General features: G+C 36.5%; 1 protein-coding gene across 1 annotated transcript in view; it reads right to left on the minus strand.

The window, feature by feature from the left end:
• nxph4 (neurexophilin 4) overlaps positions 1–23,268 on the minus strand; it is a 46,757-nt gene extending 23,489 nt beyond the window's left edge. The window contains exon 1 of the mRNA XM_087801867.1: positions 22,972–23,268. Within this exon, the coding sequence (XP_087657993.1) occupies positions 22,972–23,025 (54 nt within the window). The 5' untranslated portion in view covers positions 23,026–23,268. The remainder of the gene's footprint in view (positions 1–22,971) is intronic.
• Positions 23,269–25,763: the final 2,495 nt, after the last annotated feature.

Raw genomic sequence — 25,763 nt, forward strand, 5'->3', positions numbered from 1 at the left:
CGGTTCAGACGAGGAGAACTTTATAAAGTAATAAGTAATAATTCAAAACGTGGTGATGATGAGGAACTAACTGAATCTTGGAGTGGAAGACTTAGACACTTGAGTCAGGAGAGTTTTAATTATTTTATTACATTAGTCATTAGGGTTGGTATTATTATTATTATTATTATTTATTTTGGAATATTCTGTTCATTTTAACATTTATAGACTAAAATGTATGTTAAGTTTAATGTATGGCTGGATTCAGTCTTAGTCATTTTTGCCTATAACTCCAAAAATGGAACATATTACTTTTGGCTAAACTATCACTTTAACATAATACAACTTTTTTAATGTGAAAAAAACCCCATTATTAAAGTTTTTTTTGTTATTCTTTTCTTTTCTTTCATGACAAATCAGAATTACTAAATTAACAGATACATAGATAGACATGAATAAGAAAAGTGGTTGAATCCCTTTCATAATTTTATATTCGTTATATCAGTTGTTGTTTTTTCAAATAGGTTCATTAGTTGGTTGAAGTTCAAAGTGGTGCTGAAGGAAGAGTGTGTTGAGCTCCTTCGTTGCTTGAAGGATGATACAAAAAGAAAAATAGTGATTTTCAACTTGGATCAACTATTTCAGCACCACTGCTCTATTTCTCTGATTAATCTGCCATCAGCCTAAAGATGGTTAAAAAATATCAACACCATTCTGCAAGTGAAAGAAGCCAGTGTGCCCTAGAAAGAAGATAAATCTTCGCTGGTGTTGGTCTCCAGGGTTCGATTGACCCACTAGTGCAACAATGTAAACAGCCTTACGAGCCAAATGTCAATACAGCCAGCAGCCCTGCTATTATTTCCATTTCTTTCTCATTCCAAAATGGCTTTTTACTTTCCTACATTGAGGCGGAGATTGAAAAGCAGCTGGTGAGATCTAAAATTAATATCCTACGTGTTTTTTTCATTTCATAAGAAACATGTAAATTGTCCTAAAATGAGCCCAACATCAGAATGTTGAGGTTATCTCAAGCTTCCTTTGTCGCTTCAATCCTGTAAAACATGCTGGTAAATCAACATAAAGGATTAACGTAATCTAAGAAAAAATGAAGAGCAAAGGTGGTTGATGTCTCACTTAAGAGGAGGAATGAAACCAGAGGGTAATCTTTGCTACATCAGATGTCGGAAATGAAACATGGGCTGGTGGAACATTTAACATCAGTGTTGAAAATCCATCTTAATGGAAAGAAAATAACAAGTGAAATATTCAATGTGAGTGGATTCACTTGTAGGATTACATTGAATGACATTTTAGAACAACATGAAGATGCGACTAAAAAGCTGCTGGAGTTGTTAGATCTATTTGTGTCAAGAATCAACTAGATGCTAGACAAATATATATATATATATATATGTACTCTATATATAAATATATATTTTGAATGTCTTTAATTCAATATAAAAAATACATGTTTGTTTATTCACTTTCATAGACAGAAATTAAATTTAGATTCAGAAAGAAACTAAAAAAAATTAGTATTAAAATTGCATTACTTTTCATTCCCGTTGTTTATTGTTCATGTCCAACAGCCTGATCACCGGGTGAGCCCAGGGTTCCAAGATCTGGCATAAAGTTTCTGGATATTGATCAAATATGTTCTATACCAGTACTGATACTTAAACTTTGATACTAGTCACTAAATGATACTTTTGCGATAGCAATTTTATGATATCAATTCTAACAAAAAGAAAATTACACATAGTACAAATTTGGAGCATTTTTTAAGTTAGGTTAAATTCCACTACAATCTTTTTCTTAAAGAAAGAAATACATAAAAAAAATGTTTTTCCTAACAAATGATAAACAAAGTGATGTTCACGGCCTTTGTCACTTCAATGAATCAGATTGTCTTCAAAAAAATCCACATATTAGCAAGTTTTGTATCCAAACTTGGCCCCCAAAGACGAAGCATGTTTCACACTCAATCGCATTTTGGATGATGCCAAAAAAAAACTGAAGTTCGATATAAATTGAAAGTTTCCTCAATATTCAAACTTCATTCCTTTTCTACTCACTCCGGGTACATATCGCGAGTGCTTTCAGTGTAGACAGTAGACTGTGTGCGCTCTACAAGCACTCGCGATATTTACCCAGAGTACTTCCTGATTACTTCCTGGGTTTTTAACGCTTGTTATTCTTTATACGTCCGCCACAAACAAGCATATACTACAGACTTGTTTGTTTTTTTCTCAAACGATTCTTCTTGTCGAGGCTTCAATACAAGATGGAAATTACAGACGAGCAGTTTGGAGGTATTTGGATGTTTTTAAGCGTCTTTGTTTTGAGGAAGTTCGTCCACTTGGCCTCAGTCTCTTCATTAAAATGAACATTTTTGCCTTTAACTCTAAAAAGGAACGGATTACTCTCAAAATAATCCCAACCCTTAGTGGACATGAGGGTGAGAAGAAAACTTTGTGAGCGTATTCCAAATATTTACTTTTCTTCTGGCTCCATATGGCTTCCATCTCTGGAGTATAATAGAGAAACACTATATTTCATGAAAAAAAAATGGAACCACTACACACTTGCTGCTCACCTATGAAAGACACTGACTAGTCTTGCAAGATGGTCAGAGCAGGTGTCACAGCATGACATCATTATCCATCTGATCCAACATCCCAAGTAGTACTCTGATAAGATTGGCAACGGACTCTGGCTCATGTTGTATTCATTCTCCAGCGGTTTTAACAGCGGCCAGCGTGCACGGGCCAAAGGTTAAAGTTGGTGGAGGGCCAGCTCAGAGGGCACTCTGGTTTCCTCTCACAGTCCAAAAACACAGAGAGGTAAATTGGAGAATAGATATAGCATCTGTACAAGCACTGCCATGTACCTCAACAAGCACGAAGGATCTCATTCAAACGTATATGAATTAAATTCACACCTTTAAACGCGACAAACCAAGCTTTAAAAAAAAAAAGGAAACTGGATTTAATAATTCAGAGGACACGATCATAATATTAATGCTTAAGAAAAAACCCATCATCAAAACAAGGTTTGTCCAAATACATGTCGACGTCCAGACAGGGCGAGGTAGGAAAACACGGGAATATGAATTAGTAAATGGATATAAGAGCTCGAGGGGCTCGAGGGCCGCTGACCTCGTGGATTAAATATTGGAAGGAAATTACAAAATACATTTATCAGCCACATTCATTTGTAAATCTCATTTTAATCCTCCGTTGATGTTGCAATCTCCGAATATTACACGTTTGCCAGGCCTGATGAGATTGTGGTGAGATGTGATCAACCTTGAGTCGCCGCGTAATAAAAAGCCCCGGATATCCTGGACGTGATTTTTCACATGACGCTAAGGTTAAGTTTTGAAGTTAATCAAAAGAAGATGATGCCATAAATTTGACCCGCGTGTCACTCAAGAACGCTGAGTGCTGATTCAAGGTCTACCCGGGAGTTGACGCCGTGGCTCAGGCACTCGTTTTTTTTTTTTTCTCCACCGCCGGATCCTTTCGGCAGGTTTATTTTACAAGGCAACACGGTCGTCAATCTTTCTTTAAAATCTTTTTAATCTTTCTCTTTCTGTCCTTGTGTGTGCTTGTGTTTGATTTATGGGGCTCGGCAGGTCATCCGAACACAACTCCTCTCCACTCTGACGCAGGAGCCTAACAACCGTCATTTCCTCAGAGAAACATCGGGACGTAAGAAAGAAATTCAAATACGAAATAAAATAAAACATTTTGTATATTTATTTTTCTTAAACTGCTTTCATTTGACAAAGAAATGTTACACAGAACTCACACATTTATTACTCGATATAATGTTGCAATTTTATGGATTGTAAGTTCATTGTTCACCAATTCCTTTTTAATCTCTTATTCAAATTTCGGCTTTTCACGATGTACTGTCTATTCTGAGATTGTTGAGAAGCCTGTCAAAACATCACTGAAGAAATAAAGCAGAAATGTTTCGTGACTAAAGATTATAAAAATATCTATCTATCTTGATTACAAAAATACATATAATTATTTGATTATATACAGTACAAGCTGAAATACCCAGTGTTGTCCATGTATAATTATGAAAATAATCTTTATTTAATATGTATTACATTTGGTATTCATCACACAGAAATTGAACCTATTTGAATTTTCAAGAGGGTCGCTGTGCTCTCCTAAAATGAACAAACGGAGCTTTAATTCTGGATTCCTGCCTCACTCAGGTTTATGGTTTTAATTTCATCATAATTGGGTGTATTAGAATTTTAATGGCGATCTTCTAAACCATCATAATAGTTTCTGCAGTTTAACCAAGAGCTCTTTTGTGATTTTCTAGCCCGTTCACATTTTTTTTTCAACAGTTTCTTTTTGTATTAATTCATCACAGGTCTGGACATGGTCAGCAGACTTCAATTTCAATGAATGGAAAAACTAAAGTTGAAGGTTATGGTTTTAGCTTCTCTCTGAAAGTCAAGAAGGAAGAGTCCGATCAGCACTCTCTGGTCCTGGAGGGGATTCATCTCCCCAACATGTTTACTCTGCATCAAAAGGACAATCTCTGCAGAATCCGGTCCAGAATCTCACTGGTGCAACATATGTGTCGGCGCCTCCATCTGTCTCTCTGTTTGCGACTCCCTACAACTCAATCTCCCTCTCGCCGCTCATGTCACCGGCACCGGTGGCCGAGGTGTGGTCGGAGAGTTTGTCGAGAGGAGGGTGACATCTGCTGAGCAAACTGGAAGGAAGGCTCGGGGAAGTGACTTCAGGTGATGACAGATTTCCGAGTGAATTAGAGCTAGACAAAGCAATTTTGGGTGTTGGTGTGAGATCATGACTCAGCGAACTCTGAGAGGAGACAGATTGTGAGAGTCGGAGAAAGGAAGTGTTTGTTAAGAGCTGGAAGACTTTGCAACTTTTTTTTTTAAACTGCACCAGACAAAGTATAACGATTTAAATGAAGCCAAAGTCTTCTAACTTTTATCCATTCATTCACGCAGACACATATTCATCCATCCACACACACATCCATCATTCACCTACATATTCATCTATTAATCCATCTATCCACAAACACATCCATCCATCTATTCATACATACACCCACACATCTATCCATTCACCCAAACTAAATATTCTTCAATAGAAAAATTAATCCATCCATCCAAACAAATATCCATCCATGGAAACATTCATTCATCCATCCAAGCAAATATTCTTCCATGGAAAAAATAATCTATCCATCCAAACAAATATTCTTCCATGGAAAAAATTATCTATCCATCCAAACAAATATTCTTCCATGGAAACATTCATCCATCCATCCAAACAAATATCCATCCATGGAAACATTCATTCATCCATCCAAGCAAATATTCTTCCATGGAAAAAATAATCTATCCATCCAAACAAATATTCTTCCATGGAAACATTCATCCATCCATCCATGCAAATATTCATCCATGGAAACATTCATCCATCCATCCAAGAAAATATCCATCCATGGAAACATTCATCCATCCATCCAAGCAAATATTCTTCCATGGAAACATTCATCCATCCATCCATGCAAATATCCATCCATGGAAACATTCATCCATCCATCCAAGCAAATATCGATCCATGGAAACATTCATCCATCCATCCAAGCAAATATCCATCCATGGAAAAATTCATCCATCCATCCATGCAAATATTCATCCATGCAAATATCCATCCATGGAAACATTCATCCATCCATCCATGCAAATATCGATCCATGGAAACATTCATCCATCCATCCAAGCAAATATCCATACATGGAAAAATTCATCCATCCATCCATGCAAATATTCATCCATGCAAATATCCATCCATGGAAACATTCATCCATCCATCCATGCAAATATCGATCCATGGAAACATTCATCCATCCATCCAAGCAAATATCCATCCATGGAAAAATTCATCCATCCATCCATGCAAATATTCATCCATGCAAATATCCATCCATGGAAATATTCATCCATCCATCCAAGTAAATATTCTTCCATGGAAAAATTCATCCATCCACACATACACCCAAATTACAATTATCCACACAACCATCCACCTACACATCCATCCAACCACTCACTGACGCATTCATTCATTAATCCATCTATGCACCCATCCACTTACATATCTATAGCAGAAATAAGAAAATATATGTGATACTTGGTCTGTCTACCATGTGTAGTTATTTTCTTTTCCAAAGCAAGTCAAAATGTATGAAAAGTTAAAATGCACATCCAGCCCCCTCTGACAAGTCTGGACAGTTTCTCTCTGCATGGAATTATTGCACTTGTGGATGTAGGAGGTCTCGGAATGGAAATTATTTCCTGATGCTGCTCACTGCCCACACAGTCCAGTTTTTTCTGCACTGGTTTCTCATCGCTGACCCAGACTGGCTACCCAGAAACATACTTGGAGCAACTTAAAGAAGAGAGCTCTGACCTCTTGCCAGCACTCATGTCAACTCCATCCCCTTCCATTAATCTAAGATAAAGCAAAGACTGGCGAGTTTTCCAACATTAGTGTTGGTAAAGTGGGTAGCGATGTTAGTCCGTGTAAGAAAGTGTCACAGTCAAGTTGAATAATTGATATAAAAACTTGATTTATATTGGTAAATAGAGTCAAATTGGTCACTCATACGCTGAAACGCCTCTACACAACTTCATTAAGCCTCAACGCAATTGCAAAAGTCAAAACGGGAACTAACTGGTTACCAGGTCAGGGTACTCGTATAACTCTGACTGAAACCAAAGGCAGTGGTACTGTACACACAAATATTTCCACATGGAATCAAAACAAACAAGGACAAGGACATCAATATAACTGTTTTCACCGAAGGGTTATCCTCTGTTTGCTTTTGGACTGCAGGAGGAAACTAGAATTTCCAGAGGAAGCTTGAGCAAGAAAACTTTTTTTCTTTCACAGCTGGACTCATTTTCAAGCTGACGTTCCACACACCATGTACTGATCGAAAACTAGTGTACAAAATGGCTTTTGTGTTTCATGATGTTTCTGAAACATTATGTTTAAATGTTGTAAAAATAGATAGTATATGGTGGAGTTTAGCTGACTGTAATGACTTCACACAAAGGGTTCTGATATCTGTTTAATTTAATCACAATTATAACATTTTCACAGATACAAATGATGTGAAGAGATTGTGTGATTTGTTAATATAGCTTAAACCCTCTTAAAAGAGGAAGCGAAATCAGGAGGCGGACTGTAGTGAACATAAAGTTCTGTCCAGGACCGTGGAGACCTTTAATCTCTAGCAGAAACAGAGGAACTTGTTATTTATTCTTTCCCTGGATAACATGAGGATATGAACATTGGATGATACCTCGAAGATGCTTGTGACGCTTGAAAGATTTTGAGGATCTCTCTCCCTTCAGGGATATACTGAATGTCTGCTGTATAATGGTCACGATATTAGAAGTGCAAGACGATATAAATCCAAAGTTTAATTTAATTTATGTTCATATCTCTTATATCATATCCTTGTTGGTGCCACGGGTCTGTTACTTCTGCTATGATCTAAACAATAATATTTGATGGTTATTTAAGTGGAGTTGTTTATTTTTGTTTAGTTGCTGTTAAATTCTTGATGTGCTAATTACACGACAAATGGCAGCTGTATGTCAATTAACTCTGATGAGATGAATATCTGACTCCGAGTTTTTGTGACTTCATTTTTGTTATTAGCATACATTTAAATAATAGTCCTGTACCTGTTAATAAGATAACTGGAGTATGTGTGAGCCGTAGAAATCACAAATGTGTCGCCATCACCTGTGATGTGTGTATTAAGTATTGCATAACAATCATTTATGATGATTAGACAACTAGTTTTGAAGATCGTACAAATGCTGCTTCAGAGTCAGTCAGATTCTCAACTATATAGTTATATAGAGAGAGAGTTAATTTCAGTTCAGTTGTAAATCTCTCGATTATCAACACGTTTGTTTCATCATCCTTAACTCATACAAAGTAAGAAATCCTCTGATTCTTGCTTATTTTTATTAATTTGAACTTATTTTTTACTATGGATGACAATGAGATGGTGCTGTCAACTATACCTGCCCATTTTACTGTCAGACCATAGGGGTGGGGGCGCTGAAAAATACATCTTTTAAAATTGTATGAAGTTTGACTATTACCATGCCCCACTGAAAACCACCCAAAATGATATTAATTTTTTTTTTGGAACCCATTAATAATTAAATAAAAAAACACTGCCCCTTAGGAGTGCATACCAGTGCTGTGCCTAATAAAGGTGTCAGACACTTCAATCCTCAGGTGTTATTTTGGAAGAACATTCTCAAAACAAGTTCTTGACCACGATTGTTGTAAAATAAAACACCATCGAAATGAGATTCCTTTCTATTTGCTTCAACAGCTGTTGTTCTGACTATAATCTCTGAGGTCGGCCAGTTTTCCTCAAGTCTTCTAAATTCAAGGCGTGTCTGAATTAATGCCGTACAAGTGATGCTTAAGATATTAAAAAAAATGATTAAAAAACACACCACCCATCTGCAGCGGGGTCTAACAGCGAGCTGACCCTGGGCATTTGCTGCTCGATGAGTTATGATATTTGGTGTCTCGGAGTCTACCCTTTAATATTTCATTACATGCACAAAATCCTCTTTTATATTTATCTTCTCCAGTGTTCTTTTATTAATCATCTGGTCTGCCCATGAGCCAATACAAATACTGTGTGTACCGGTAATACAAACGAGCATTGAGACAAGTAGAGCGTTGTGAAGGGAATTTACTGCAAGTTTATTGAAAGTTAAAAATACAGAATGATTCGCATCAATCCAATGATTTTTTTTTTAAATTTGATCTGTAGGTTTAATATTGGATTGAAGTCGAAACAATGTGACACAGAATGAAAAACATTTGAAAGGAATCAAGGTTGTAGAGTCAAGATGTAATTTTTCCAACCTTAATAAAAAATAATCTTCAGGTGATTTTGCTGGTTAAATCTTTGTAGTCTTTTTTAAATGGTTAAACGGTTAAATTGATAATTTACCTTTGTACTTTATGCAAAAAAACAAGTGTCAAACGCCATCACAGATCAAACAAAAACTACAGTTCTGGTCGATAAGAAAACCTTCAAATTAAAAATGTTACAATTTAATAATGAAATAATGAAATTGAACTTTAAATGAGCAGGAAAAAATTGTACATAGTCATAGCTATGTTTATCTGGTAAGAGACTATAATTTAGGAAATGTTTATTTTAAGAAATTAATAAATAAAATAAAAGTTCGAGACAACATAATAAAGAACTATTTTTTTTTTTTACAAAATGAATGTGTACTAAAACATTTTCAAGGAATATAATGATTAATAGAATGAATAATAAAACAATAGATCCTTAAAAGAAAACAGGTTTGAACAGTTGAACAACACAAGTAAACTTGACACTGAACATCACAGTGGTTGGAAAAAAGCATCAAAGTCTAATTTTCAAAAACATTTTTTACAATAAATATCAAACGGATTGAAAACCTATAGCAGATGAAAAGAGAAATAGAGTCCGACTCCTCAGAGCTAATATCTAGAAGAACCTATATGTGTTTCTTACCTGCATGTCGGGTGTGAGTTGACACTTGTAGAGAACTCGTCATCATCACTGAGAACATGTTTGTCCCTCACGCTGCAAGAATACACGCTGCTGAATCAAATAGCAAAAGTACGAGGCGCAGCATGGGATTTCTCTCGGGGGGGCGCGACTCGGCAGCATGTTGACCACGGGCAGCGGCGTCATGCCATATCTGCCGGCCCCCGCCGGGACCCCAGTCGCTCATCATGCATGTATGAAACAAACACGGTGGCCCCTCATCAGGAGCCAAGCATCCCCTCTGATGTGATCCATTTCCAAAATAGAACTCTTTCTCACAGCCAGAAAAAGAGAGAGGGGAGAAATAAACACGGCTCGCGACGATGATCGGGGACGTCGTAAAAGTGGAACAGCGGCGGTAACAAACTAAAGTAGGGCTGACCACTTCACGCCCGTCAAGTGCAGCGTCGTTCATTAAGTCACGTATGAGAGAGTTCAACAACAAAACACTTCAAGAGACTCGGAATAATTGTCCAATTTATAAGACCAACAGTTACTCTCCACAAACAAACCCGAAGAGATTATTTTTTGGACTAGACAAAGTCCTTCTGGTTGAGAAATGACTTCAGTTCTTTCAAGCTTACAGCTATGATAATTAGGCCTTCATCGTTTTTCTTGCTGCCACAGGAAGTTGTTCAAAGACGCTCAGCCAGAACAATGACAGCCGTACAACGACGTAACACCTCGTCCAAACTTGAAGGGCGGTCTTACATGCACCAGGAAGTAACACATCTTCTTGTTTTATGGCGGTTAACAAACAACATACAAATGCGTTACTCCCGAATATATTGCAGTACTAAATTGTAACATTTCCTACTGGAGATTTTAATCGATATAGCTTTTAAGTCCATTTTATCTTCAACCTAGTTAAAATAATACATGTTTTTGTCTTTTTTCCGTATATTGAGCCGTCATTTATTACGTGTTCTATTGGTGATTCTCAATTTTCACAAGAAGAACAAAGAGGGGAAGTAAACACAGACAACACTAACTAACAAGTCTTTCAAAATAAAAAATGGGACAACAAAAAACTTTTTTTTAAAGGCGACAAAATTGAGTGGAAAATTAAGTTGAAAATGTTCTTGTCTTTGTTCATGTTCTTGCCACAGTAAAAAAGATTATAGTGAGGATGGATTATTGGATGAAATCTATTTGATATTGTCATGTGATCGGCACAAAAAAATAAAAGAAAGTGTTGTGTGATGCGTTGGGCTCGACAGTTCATGAAATTACCGTCTACAAACAGTTTGTGGTTCCATGAAATCTGCGCTACTGATAAGGTGAAAAATAGTTATTTAGAATTTGAGGTTTTTATAAGGTTTTTTCAAATTTGAAACTAAAGTGTAAAAATACATTCTAGCTACAAATTGCCTTTGGGAAGCCAGCCATCTCAGCGAATGAGAGGTTACGAGAGCAGAGTCCATTATGTCCATTATGTGATAATGGTCTTCACTCCTCCTCCAGTCAGCTATATTCACGCCCCCTTTGTTTACACAATACATACAACAAGTCCCTTGGAGGTGGAGACTTTCTGGATTGTTGGCGCGCGGTGACAAAACTTAAATGACCAATCACAGCAAAGTGGGTGTGGTTACGGTAAACAAGAGTACAATAAAGGTCCAACATCTATTTAAGACACACTTACCAAACATTAGTTGCCCTTTAACAGAAAAAAGTAATATACATTATTTTCTAGTCAAAGATTATTATGAATCTGAGAATACACATATTAAAGACGACAAGAAAGTTGGGTAAAGCAGTGGGTTTTTACAATTAAGCAAAAAAATATATCTATATATAATATGTTGCATATTTTAGGATTGAATATTTTCTTTGTAAATCAAACTAGCCTAATGGAAATGAAACCACATCTCTGTTCTCCTCGCGACTTTAAACTGGCTGATATCATTCTCTATTAAATTTTAACCTCCGGCCATTATCACCTTCTCGAGGCGTTCATCTCCTGGAAACTGTGAAGAAAAAAGTTAAATTACATGTATAAAACGGGTCCGTGGTAAGCCATTTCATTAATTCAATAATTGGCTGCCGGCGGTGTGGATAACAAACCCCTGCTATAAAAGAATTGAAACTGCTACAATTATTGTTAAAATGAAATCTGGAAGCTTTAATTCAGCAGCAGAAAATAAAACCACCGAAGGTTAATGAAGGCTGTCAATCGCCACCATCGTGATGAAGCTCAGATGTGTCGGCTGACGGGGAATCGTACCGAGTGCCGTCACACGCCCGAGTGTAATGTCCCTCAATCGGCCTGTTCAGAGAGGCTATTTTTCCTCCTCTGACATCAGGCTATAACATCACGCCGCTCATTGCTGTGCAGCAAATAAGCTCTTTGTCTCCGGTGGTCGTAAAAACGTAGGATAATCAGATACAGTGTGTCCTGTATTTCTTCAACTGCACTTCCACATTTGCATTTATGTGTGCGCTCCAGGAAAAGTCATTTGGTAATGTCGCCATTATATTTAGACACGTCGTTGCCTCATATCTTTACAGCAAACAGATTACCAGTAATACTTTCAAATTGATTCCGTTACAGGCGTAACCATTTCCATGGATATTCTACGCCTTTTTTTTTTTTTTTTGCACCTCAAATCCTTTCAGGGAGCAATTTTGCTCAGTCGCCCTGTAGGACCTGGTGAGTCACACACAGAGCTGCTGTATTAACGGCAGCATATCCATCCAGAGACGCATTAGAATGCAGAGCGAGTGTGTGTTCTGCGGTCGGGCAGAGCTCTGTGCAAGACAGATCAGGTGTGGTTATCTTGACCTGGACCCGGTGTGCCCTCGTCGTGCCTCCTCTGGGGTGATGGGAGAACATGCACAGGATCATAGAGAGATAAGATCAATGCCGAGACTGAAATGATTTCATATACATAGACAGTCTGGACACAGAAATCGTTCTAATCTGCTGACAGAGTTCAAACCTGCCTCAGATACTTCTCACCGAGGGATCTGTGACATTACTAAGCCAGACTAAAGACACGTTTTTGCACCCGGGTTGGTATTTTGAAGTGCAAAGGTAAGCTTTATTTGACAATTAACATTTTTTTATTTGTAGAATCAATTGAAATTTGTCATCAACAGATTTTTTAAATAATTTTGTGCCCTGTTTAACAAAGTCTGGACGACCACTTGTAGCATTGACAATTGATGAACTAGACAAGCCTGAGAATGACATTGATTCATGTCTGCAATATCTGTCGTGGGCGCGTACTTTGCTTATTACGGTAATGTTGTCACCAGCAGTATTTTTGAGCATGACACCAAAATAAAGGTCCTTTGAAATTAAATAAGAAGAATTATTGACTACTTTTCGTTAAGAAACCAAGACGTTGCAATTTATTAAGGTTAGGTTAGGTAGAACTTTATTGATCCCTCAGGAGGCCTCCTTCGGGAAATTGTTTTTTTCCAATTAGACACAGCAATACAGTAATTATTCATAAAAATAAAAATAAGAACAAGAACAAAGAGAAATAAAGAGAAAGAACAAGATGATACAATCTAAGTCTAAAGATAAAGAACATAGTGATACTTTTACTCCACTCCTGCCCCCAAACTCAGAATTAAACAGTCTAATAGCCAGAGGAATGAATGAGTCCTTCTGAGTCTATTAGTGTTGCATCATGGGAGGAGCATTCGTGCTCCATCTGCTTCTCTGCTCACTGATGACAGTGTTCAGAGGATGACTGTCATCATCCATGATGGACAGTAGTTTGTCCAGTGATCTCCTCTCAGGAGAAAAATAAACTGACAGGATTAGTCTAAGAAGTTTTACGAAATTCTATCACATACTTCTCAATAAAAGCCCTTTTAAAATGCTCCTATGAATATGAATTTGTGTTGCTTGTATTGAAAATAAACTCAGTTTGGCTTGTCTGTAACTGATGTAGACTGAAGTAGACTATACCTGAAGAATAGACTCTAAACGTAAATGAAATTCAGGCGCCTGGGGCTAATTTATTACCTCAGCCAAGGAGGTTATGTGATCCTCAGCCTTTTTATAACTGTTTGCAAATTAACTTGAAAGCTCTGAACGTATCAAAACATATTTATCAAGAAATTATTATAATTGGGACAAAAAAAATAATATTAAACATTGAAAGAAAGAAAGAGCAAGTAGTGAACTTATAGTTAGTTTGAAGGTTATAAAAAAACGTTTTAGTCAGTACAGATCAGGAAATGAGGACCTTTTCAGAGGTTTTCAATGCTACTGTTTGTCCGACGCTATGACACATTTAGTTGTGATTGAATAATTAATGAATACGATTACACCACTTACCTTTGCCCACGTGTTTGTAAAGTTATAATTTGCAAAATATAAAAAATGATCTATATTTTAGTTTACAAAAAAGACAAAATCATCGCCAGATAATTCTCATGGACTTTTGTCCCGGATGTCTGAGTGTTGTCTGTATGTTGTTGCCAAACAGGTCTGGAGTCTGTGAGACATTTACTGCACAGCAAGAAAACATTTTTATTTCATGCACTGCTGTATTGGTGATTAATGCCTGAAAGGGGTGTGAATGAAGATCAAATTTTTCTCCGAAGTAAGACTAGTGCAGCAACACTTCTCTAAATCTTGACATGTCAAGAAATTTGTTTCAGTCAAGTTTACTCCAAAATGAATCTTGTAAACTAAACTAACACAATCTCAGATCATCTTGTTGCAGAGAAACCTTCCACATACTTCAGTTTAATGTATATATAAGGCACTTAATATTGTTTTTTCTTTCCGTTTTTTATCTAAAGTTCAGTCGTGAAAAAAACAGTCATTTAACTGGTTTGTGGTTCATAAAAAGTTGGGCATCCCTGGTCTATATTGAACGTCAAGGACTTCCTGTATTACTTCCTCAAATATGTAAGCGACTTTGAGTGCTTGACATGTGAGTGAATCAAGTGTGTAAGATTGATGAGAATGTAAATAAGTATAATTTCAACTGTGTAAACAGACTAATCTTAATCAATGTGAGAAATTACACAGCTGATAAGACCCCAATGAAATGTTTGGTACCTGCTTCATCTCCTCAACTGTTGCCAAACAAAACTCAATTCTGTTTACACGCGACTCACAGTGAAACACCAGAGAGGTGGGAGTATTTAAATCAGCCAGCTTCTCCCATTTCAATGTTTATTTATTTTTTATTTTTTTGGGAAAAAACCTCTTCCAATTCCGATCATTATTTGCAGTTATGTGAAATCCCACCATCTGGAATTCACATCCCACTCGATCCGAACCAAAAACAAGACTGTTCTGACAGCTGGAGGCGCGTCTGTGAAAATGAAACACAAAAATTAACTTTACTTTTATTAATTTTTTTTAACTAAATCCTCTCTGCTTGTGTTGTGGATGTGGCCTGACAGCAAAACATGTTCCTTGAAAATCTTCTCGGAACATCGTCTTTCTCATCCAGTTAATGAGCAGCTTTCGCTTGATCGATGGTCAACGGTTTCATTTTCTTCTGTTTGAAGAAGCTTCAGCAGATGCAGCGGCAATTATATTCATCCCAGTACTTTTGTCTGATCTAATAAGAGGTTTATTGGCAATTATGGAGGGAATTAATCATTAAAAAAATATATTTATTCATGCAGAATCACATTAATTCGTATTGCAAACATCCATCTGATTTTTACTGTTTTATTATACACTTTCAAGACAACATTATTCATTGAAATTTTTATCCAAATTGGAGTGTTTTTTTTGCAACAATATCTGGTGATTATTTGCATCATGATGTTCGGCCCTTGTTAGCAAAGTTAGCACCTCAGTCAACCTTCACGCCGGCGGCCCTGAACCTTGTGTGATGTATGGAGTTAGTTGCTAATGTGCATCTGTTGCTAATTATACCTGATAGCGTTTTTTGTCGGGGGGGGTTTCGGCAAAAATTGTTTTGACAGAGCTGTGGTGTGTCTGGAAGAACTTTACTCAGATGAGCATTGGAAGAAAACAAAGATTAAAAGGGGAATATTATGTTTTTGAGAAATCTTTGTAGGTGTGAATGTGTTGTCCACAAATAAATGAATTAGATCCATTATATTCTCTTCAGTAATAGAGAAATACTAAACCTTAAAATATATATTTTCAGCCTACAAAGGAAAAGAAAACATTTTTATTCTGAATATTACAAAAGCTGTGTCAAAATAGTACTAAGGGACTCTTGCAAACATAGACAAGTTAATGTTAGAGATTATTTTGCATTCACTTCTCTGCAAGAAATACACAATCCTTCTATTCTAGCACTTGTCTGATAGGGTTGTGGGGGCAGAAGCTTCACACATTTTATACTCACCCTCATGTCGAATAAAGGTTGGAATTAATCTGTTCCTTTATAGAATTTAGAATTATAGGCAAAAACGCAAATTTATTTAAACGTAGCGACTGAAGTTCCGTGGTCTTCGCCTTCGTCCAAAACGACGCCCTTAATACCGCGCTGGTGTGGAAAAGAGACTACGATCTTTGGAAGGGCTCACATTATTTACCAGAAGTACTACCAGTCTGTATAGCATGTTAATCCTTAAACTTCTGCTACTGACAAGCTTAAAATATTGAGTTTACCGGAACAATTCCTCATGTCCAGGCTTTAATAGAACATGAACGTTACAGACGAGCACCACCACCTTCTATTAGGATGTGGCCGCAATGCCAGGTGTCCAGGAGGCATCCCTAGAAAGATCTGGGACATGACCACCTCAACTAGACCTGGATGACTAAGCGACTCTAATTAACTACTTTGTTTCTGTTAAGTAAAAAAGTGAGATAGAGTGAGTCTCTGGCGCTTCAAGACGCACAACAACGCAGCGCTTTGCTAGAAATGTGCTGGTCTTCCAATTTTCTTGCTGACTGCATTTAGACAGTGTCTAACCAGAGCAGGTCATTTTGGGCAGAGGGTTTGATGAATGGGTTCGGGTGGAAGTTTCAGTAAAACATTGTATTCTAAGCTTTAATAAACAATACATCATATCCAGCGACCTGATCTCCAGAATTAAAGACTTCTGTTGATTCATGACTTCTTGGACGAGATTACTGTTAAAAACAAGGAAAAGTGAGCGAGACAACTTCGCAAGACGTGGGACAGTAAATGGTCACACATACTGTAACTGGAGAGTCATGTTAGTATTCTTATAAGATCTAGTGAGAACGAGATTCACAGGAGAATTTCTAAATCTGAAGCCCTATTCACACGGGATTAGTATTACCTGGGGACCTCTTGTAATTTGTAATAATTGCGGAGAATGTCTGTTTTAATCCTGTGTGATTTGTAATGTAATAACTCGGCCGCAAATTACCTTCCGTGTAATTCACCAAACACAGACGTCGGGTGATGATACCCGATGTAATTCTGAATGCGGCATATATGCCACTGTAGCCGACTTCTAGGCACTCGCCATTGCTTTAATATTTACTTCCGCTGTTTTATTTTGAAGAGGTTTAAAAGGTATAAAAGTATATCGAGTTCTTTGTTGTTGGGGTGTGTGTTCCACATGACGAAAGTAAAGAAGACGTGCACGCTGCACAGATACAAACCAAGTTTCAGCCTCGTTGTTTCCCACACGGATACACCCTGGTTACACTACTGTAACAGACTGTGTCTGTTCTGTAAGAATAATGTAGGGGCAAATTTTTGTGCAGGACCTTCCAAACCTTATGCATGTCTGCAATGTGACATTTTTAGAAGCCTTGTCAGATAGTTTTGCACTTGCACTGTCGATTTGTCAAAGAAAGGGAGGGAAAGCATAATCCAGGACCTTTAATTAAATCTCTCTCTCCTTGGGGTTAACTCTGAGCCTGAGGTGTAACCATTTACTGCAAGAATCATTTAAAACGTAATGGCTCGTCAAAACTGGGTCATGGAAGCCGTTAAAAAAAAAAAAAAGAATTAAGAAAAATTGGATCGTAATTTCACCTTAAGCAAACATTTCAATTAGAATTTAGTTGTTTTGATCGGCGGAACAATTCCAGCAGCGAGAGATAAGAGTAATGTGATTGCTTCTGTCATCACAAATCCACAGATTACATATCAAATGAGAGTATATCATTTGTACAGATTACAGATGGATGTGGAATCTGGGCCATTAGATGGTTAGATGATCCACCCGTGGACGGACGGATGGAGAGAAAGAATGACAAGCGGGAGGAGAAGGAACAACTACCTGGTTTAAATCTAGAATCTAGAATCTGATCCCACTCTTCCGATGTTTGGATTCCTCCCCACGATAACACACTCCGGGACAGAGTCTCATGGAAAAGAGAAACGTAAAGCCATGCGGCAGCAGAGGAGGCGAGACTTACTACAATAAAATTAAAGTGACTCAGTTGTTGTGATATCCCCCGGGCGTACAGCTAGTTGTTTTACGGGCGGAGATAAGAGGATTTTGTCAGGTTGAGATGCCGGCTAATGCTATTGTTCCGACTGCGACGCACAAAACAGCAAAGGAGCTTTTCACACATATTTCCTGCTTTTGTAGTGCCGCGACTGAAGATTTCATTTCAAAGTACGCGGTGAGGAAAATCTGAATATTCAACATCCTGTGGAAGAAATAAATGCTAATTTTATCCAAATGTTAAGAAAACTGAGCCTCCCACGTGGTGAGACAGTATCAAATAAACTGATATGAGGAAGTTAAAAGGCTTCATGTCTCCTGGAAGAACTCATACTTACATGTGTTGTAACTTGAGTTGGTTTAGGTTGGAATTATCAAAACGATTCAAAGGATCGTAGCCAAGGTTCTCATCCGCACTTGACATACAAAATATCTGTTAAAAATGTATTTAAAAGTAAGAAAAAGTTACATGTGTTATATAAAACTATCTAATCTTAACCATACCATACAAACCATGCCACGTCACATGTTTGGCTATTACAAAGACACTGTTTCTTTAATCACAGACCAAAGAAGCCAACACTCAAATCCTAGAAGGAGCCAAGTTCTCAAGCATTCCAGCTCCCGTAGAGTTTTATAGTTATACGTTAAGCTAGACCTTACCACACCGTAACCACATGGATGAAGAAATAGATTATTTTCAACTAAATGTTCAGAGAGTGGACAGTTTACTTGCTAGCTTAACTAGTTAACAACAGAGCTCATGTGATTCTTAACTGTGTGAAATAAATAGAAAAATCAATAGTATAGTGTAATTAAAGAAAGAAAGGGACAATGTATGCATGGTTACAACTAAACAAACAAAACTTAATTGACATTTACATTTAAACCTAATATAATTTACAATTCAATTCATTTTTTCCTGTTTTAATTTCTGTCAAGTAAATTTAAAAATGCGGTATTATGGTGTAAAAGAAAGAAAGAAAGATTGTAAACAGGCCTACAAATACACAAAAAAATAAAAATAATTATTTGACACTTAATTATTATTTAAATGAAGAATAATATATAGTAAAATACACTTCATTCATTTGATGTTTAATGATTTAATTTTAAATAGAAATGTCTTAGGTTTCACACATCAAAAGGTCCTTAATAGTAAACAGTATATATTTATTTATTTATTTCTACTTTCATCTGCTTATATATGAACATTGCCAAAAAAAGATACAAATAAAGATTGACTCCCAAATTTTCCGGTGAATTCATGGACAAATCCTTTTCCCACTGCAATTTTGGAATACCGGGTTTCTTAAAAGGTGAGAAATTGATGTAAGTAACAGAAAAGGTTTTTTCTTATCTTGTTCTCGGATAAAGAAATTAACTTCAAACGAACATCCATCACATCCATGTTAGCCATCGTCAGGCGTGACAGATCGTTCCAGCCGTCTAAGGCAAGGACGGAGAGAAGTCATGACTTAGTGACTGCATGACGTGCTCGGTGAGGGAGCAGCGAGCTGATTGGCCGACGCATGCTTCAAGTTAAGTCATGTGGTTTGCTCTCTAAACGTATATGAATCGTGTCGTGCTTTGGATCTAAAGCCGAAAAGCAAAAATAACAAAAAAATTAAAAGAAAGAAATAAGCATCACATTAAAGTTGATCTTTATTCCTTCAGCCAAAGCTGACTCAGCGTTTTCAGGACATGAAAATCTAAAAAATTAAAGATAAAAATATTAGGCAAAAAAAGTCAACTATATCCTGCAACATAATGTCCAAACTTTTTGTTCATCAAAACTGAATAAGATCCTTCAAAAGATTAAATCCATGACACATTTAGAGCTCCGGAGTCAGCGAGAGCCAGAGTTCCAAATACACTGAATATTTGGGAGGAGACTTGTAGTCCTGATGGATTGAAAGCAACAGAAATGATTTGCATTCAATCTAGACAAACATCCATGTGTTTTATTACCTGCCACAAACAACCTCGCCCCAATCGGCCTGCAGCAAGAAAGCTTTAAAACCACTAAAATACACGCTGTCGCCTATTTTTACCGTTTGTGTGTGTGGATAAATAAAGTCTGGTGTCTGTGCACTCCCGGATAAATCGGTTGGAGTCTCACCAACCCACATTCATTTGTCATGTTCAAAATTTGAGTATTTCTTATGAATTGTCTCCCTGTTTTTCTTGCTGTTTTTCAAACCAAATTTATTTCAGAATCAACCACATGGACCTGGTCAGAACTCCAATGTATTATTACCTCTGCCACTTCAATGGATCTATCAGGAAATGTGGATTTTGGGACAAAAAGCACAGAAAATAACATTATGCTTTTCTTCTTCATAACCATCTATAACCAGAAATTAAGACAATAACAAATTACTTATTCTAGGAGCAAAAATCTATTGCTACCTGCCGTGTTATTGAGTTCACTGCAGTATTTATAAAGGCGAAAAAGGTAAAGGAATTTGTACAGAAAATAAAAGTACAGCACTACAAAAAAGAGAAACTTGGCAGAGGTATGTGCTCTCTGAGTGCTTTTCTAGTTCTGTACTGTGACTACATTTTTTTAATTCTAATAAAATTAAATAAAATGAAGGTAATTGTTAAATTATATTGATTTAGTCTATTAAAAATCTTTTTTTTTTAAACTGCCATGAAACTATTTTTTTCTCTAATCATCTTGACGTCTACCAGCGAGTTGCAAGAGTCATTTGTAGGAGTCGTGAGTGTGGCCTTTTGTATGGATCGTTTCTACATCTACCTCACACATGTCAAGATTTTGCGATTTAGATTTTAAAAAATTATAGCTTTGTTTTCTATATGATATTTTCCATATTTTCCTATTTATATCTAGTTTTTATCCCATAAAAATAACTTTAATTTTAGTTTCCAGTTATTGTTTTTCAAGACTCTTCAAGAGACATTCACGATTTTTAAGAAGACAAAACTATTATCATCGTTTTTCTTTTGTTTTACATTTTATCCTCACACAAAAACAGTATTTTTAAAATATATTTATCAAGTTTAACATGATTACATATTAACACCAGTCATACATGAATTTATCAGGACTCTAGCTCGCTGAGGTTCCCCAGCTGGGGACACCCTGGAAAGGTCGACAGTGAACAACAGGTATAATTAAAAATAAAAACGTGAGCCCTTTGATCTGAACATTTTGCGACACGGGTCGGTCGCTCGGGACGGACACTCGGAAAAATAACCCGCACTAATGAAAACATCATATTCGTCACACGAGTTGTTCTCTCGTCCCCGTGACCTCATTATCCTGCTCTTCATTTCCAAGGGTTGACTTGTTTTAGGGGCTCCCTAATAGAAAAGCAAGACGGAGGGAGGAGGAGCAGGAAGGTGTCAGAGGTGGCGAGGAGGTATCCGTGATGTTTTAATTCTCTTTCATATCTCGCCGAGGCCAAAGGCAGCCACTCCAGAGTGCAGCTGCTGCGAGTCTGCTGGGAAACAAAACCCACTCTTCTTTTCGGTGGGATTGTATTCTATTAGCTGTGGATTTAATGTGTTCATTCCCTCCCTCGACTTTTTCTATAAACCCACCAGGGAGAAAACACAGTAAATGGACTAACAGGCGAGGATGAGTGTGAGCTCTCACACCACCACCACCACCACCACCACCACCATCATCACCATCATCATCATCAGCAGCAGCAGCAGCAGCAAAACTTAAACACCATTGCGATAGTGAGATAATAAAAGAAGCCGAGGGCGTGTTTAACTTCTGAAGAGAAATTAGAGGAAGTTGCTGCCAGCGCAAATAGATAATAGATAAGAAGGACTGCTTAAGTCAGAGCGGAGGAAGCTGCGTGTTAAATGTGCGTACTAGTATTTCATCTCAGGGAGTATTTATAAGAGGTTGCCTGTGACACCACTGGAGCTTCATCAGGGTTCATGTCACAGTGGAACCAGCTCATGATGGAGAAATAAAACTAAATGAACAGGTTAAAAATCCATTTTTTTTGTTGGATATATATATATATTTAAATATACACACTGAGCAAATATGTATTCTTCAAGCCTGTAGTTGAACTTTTAATACTGTTCATAAAAAATTACTCTTAAAGCATTTGTAGTAGAACGATGTAAAAGTATCAAAACATTTCAACACAAATTAATATTATTCGTAGGTAAACTAATCTGTACTTGGTTTTATTCATGTCTTTTTGAAATGATTATTCCAAATCTGGCAGAAAACACAGACTCTTTTTCTTTCTCAGTTGCGCATTTGATATCAGGTTAATAGTGAATTTATTTACATATTTTTAAGCATACAAATCATTATACAGTTTTTCACATCTTTATCCATATAAAATATGACCCTTGTGTGAACGATTTTACTATTTATCTGAATCTTGGGTTTACATTCATGACAAAACAAAATAGGATTATGATTAAAAACATATGAAAACCCTGATATATAAAGTATGATTTGTCATCACTAAGGTTCTGTGATATCCTAAATAGCTTCATTTAACACACATTTCAGTAAAAGTTAAGATAGTTTTACATCACGCTTTAATAGTTGGAGGTTCGTCTTTAAGGGGCTCATGTTGCTTCTATTAAACATTATAATAATGGATTCACTTTGAATAAACGTTTACAGGACTTTAATTTTTTGCCATTGAAGTCACTTTAAAAGCTGCAATATCTGATTGATGATTTAACGCTTCTTAAAAAAAAAAAACACTTTTCTTTTTTATAAACATGTATTTGTTTTCTTTTATATATCGTGTAATATATAGGCTAACATCTGACACGTCTTTTTAAGGTTTTTTCAAAGTGTGTTTTAAAATAACTATATTCAAAGTCATAGCTTTTTAAAAAAAAAACAATTTAAATGGTATGCATTTTGTTTAATTGGTCAACATATTCATTTAAATAAAAAACAGAATGAAAGTTGTAACAGTTCAGTGGGTATAGAATTCCTTCACTCTTGAAGGAGGATAAACGTGGACTCACCGTGCGCAGGATCCACTGGCACAGAACAACTAGGGTCCAAACGAGAAGCTGCATGTCTGATCGTTGACCAGCCGCTACAAACTAAGCTGGTCCTTGGTGTGACATAAAAAAAAAAAAGAGAGACGCCCTTGAGAGCAAACAAACAATCCCAACTGGCGAGCGACCACCACCAACGACAAAGAGTTCTGGACGGAAAAAGTTTGCGCGTTAGTTTCTCCGCTGCGCGTCACGTGGCTCGTCCATGCTGGAGCTCCGCGGTGAGTTCGGTGGTCGGTGCTGGAGGTGGAAGCAAAGATCTAAAGTGGAGATCGCTGTGTGTTTTGTGTTGCTCGATTTTACAGTGATATCCCTCTTCCTCCTCCTCCTCCTCCTCCTCCTCCTCCTCCTCTCTCTCTCTCTCCCGCGCGTCATGACGCGCACCAGCTCTGGCTGGATGGACCACAAGTGCACGTCCTTGTGTTGGATCCGGTTTACGCGTTTATTTTCATACTATTAAAAGTTTATGGAGAGTTTATTCAATCACAATTAAATACTAGAAAAAAAAATCCAACCATTGATTAAAGTTAAAAAGGTTTCTTGAAACTCTTTACTTTTACAATTAACACTTTATATATGAATCAAATATGTACGTTTTTTATCCCTTGTGTTATCTCAGGGTCAAGGTGAAACGACCTCTAGGGTCAGGCCTTGGGGGTCGCCTTGACCCTGAGATAACACAAGGGATAAAAAGCAAGAATTTGGATTCACGGTGTGGTCATAAAACATTTATTTTAAAATATTATTGTTTTCTTGTAAGGCGAATTTCCTAAATATAATATTAAAAATTGTGGATATTAAAATTGTCTAGCATTAAAGAGAGGTTGTGATTACTCCTGTTGTGTTATCAGTTTTATCCTGACCTTTAAAGTATATATTTTATTGAGTATTGTTTTGATTGTTTAAGCCCTTTGTTACCCTGGTATGGAAAAGCGCTATACAAATAAAAATTACTTACTTACTTAATAAAGCAATATTATCTGATTTTTCTTTTGAGTATTTTGTGTGTTTTATTTCATTATTTTATTCTGTACTGACAACACCAAAGAAATCCCTTTTACACTGGCAATAAATAAATAGGATATTTCAATACCTTTTTTCGACAATTCGATTATTTTTAAGGCTAGGTGTGTTTGCGCTCTAGTAGAGCAAGAGTCTGCAGTTCTGACTTCAACGCCAGACCATGGTTGGTGTCACTTTTATTGGATCCAGTACGGGTTGTTCCTTTGTAAGACGGACTGAAGACATTTGTGGCTTCAATTTAGAAATTATTAAGAGAGAACTTGTGATATGAAGCTAGCTTGTGAAAGAGAAGGAGTGAATAAAGAAAACAAGGCTAGACCACAAGTGAAAAAATGATCCATGAAAACGTTAGAAGCTTTGAAAATTCCCGAAAATTGAATTCTCATTTGTTTCACACAGCAATTACATATACTGGCATCACTAGGAGGCAGACAAACACACTTTGAAAAGTTAAATTAATTTTTTGGTGTATTCATACTTTAATAAAAGCTATTTTTAATAGATTCCAATACATTTTAAATATACATTTCCGTAAAACTAGATTATTTAAATTCAAATATCATGACACCTGATTTGTCCACATACACTAGGCCTCACACAGAGCAAAAAAACAAAAACAAGACCCCATTGAAGCAATTGATAAGTGGTGTGTCAGCACTTTAGTGTGTGTGTGTAATGCTTTTAAAGACTTGTCAATCCATAAATGGCTTCTTTGAATGAAACGTTGCTTTTGATACATGTGTCTGCCCTGACACTGTTTGCTCCCTGTATTTTAGTGAAGAGGAAAAAAAATCTTCTCACTGTGAGTCAAAGGAAAGATGTCACGTTCTCACTCATGGTCTACAGAGCCATGGAAAAAAACGAAAGCTTTCGTCTTTCTGAGGTCAGTTTGTGTCGTGAAGCATTTTATTCTTCTCTTCCTGACGTCCTGATTTCAATTATCTTTATCTATTATTGATTCCATGAACTGATTTGTATTGTTTTTTGTATTTTAATAGGATGACAAAGTAACAACAAACTGAATGTACAGTGAACTTTCAGGTACATCTAAAAGATTTGCACCAAGAGTACATGGTCACATCCATGAGGATCAGCCAATATAAAACCTTCAAATCTTCAGTGAATAATAATGGATACTTTTATCATCATTTTCTTAATATCTACATCTAGAAATACCACAACAAATATTCTGGTAAAAATAAAACAAATAACAAAAATATCTCATTTGGGTTTTGCATGTTTAATAAAAGTCAACTCAGGAAAACATCTTAAAAAGTATTTAAAAAGGGTCAACTTTTACTGAATACAAGGCATTTGTGCTTGAATAGACCCAAACATTTCCCTCCAAAATTGATGATGACATTTACAGATGCAACAAATGCAGGAAATGTGTGAAACTAAACTGGTCCAAGTGCCATCTTATTGCTATTATTTAAAAATAAACGATATCAGCCATTTTGGTTCAGATCGGACCCAAAAAATGGATCAATAATGTTATATTAGACCAAAACTTGTAATAAGTGGAGTCAAATTATAACATTTATTGAAATTAATAAATTACACTCATATCCTTGAAGGTTATTATGTAAAGAAAACGTTAACAACAAAATAAATTTAGCTTATTTGTAATTTTATTAATATCTGCTAATATCTATTAAAACATCGCCTAAACTAGTATTTTAATAATATTTAAAAATGTTTTAGATATCCTGGTGCGTACTGTACTACTCAGC

This window comes from Callionymus lyra, chromosome 10 (assembly GCF_982586985.1).
Source record: "Callionymus lyra chromosome 10, fCalLyr1.hap1.1, whole genome shotgun sequence".
Classification (NCBI taxonomy): domain Eukaryota; kingdom Metazoa; phylum Chordata; class Actinopteri; order Syngnathiformes; family Callionymidae; genus Callionymus; species Callionymus lyra.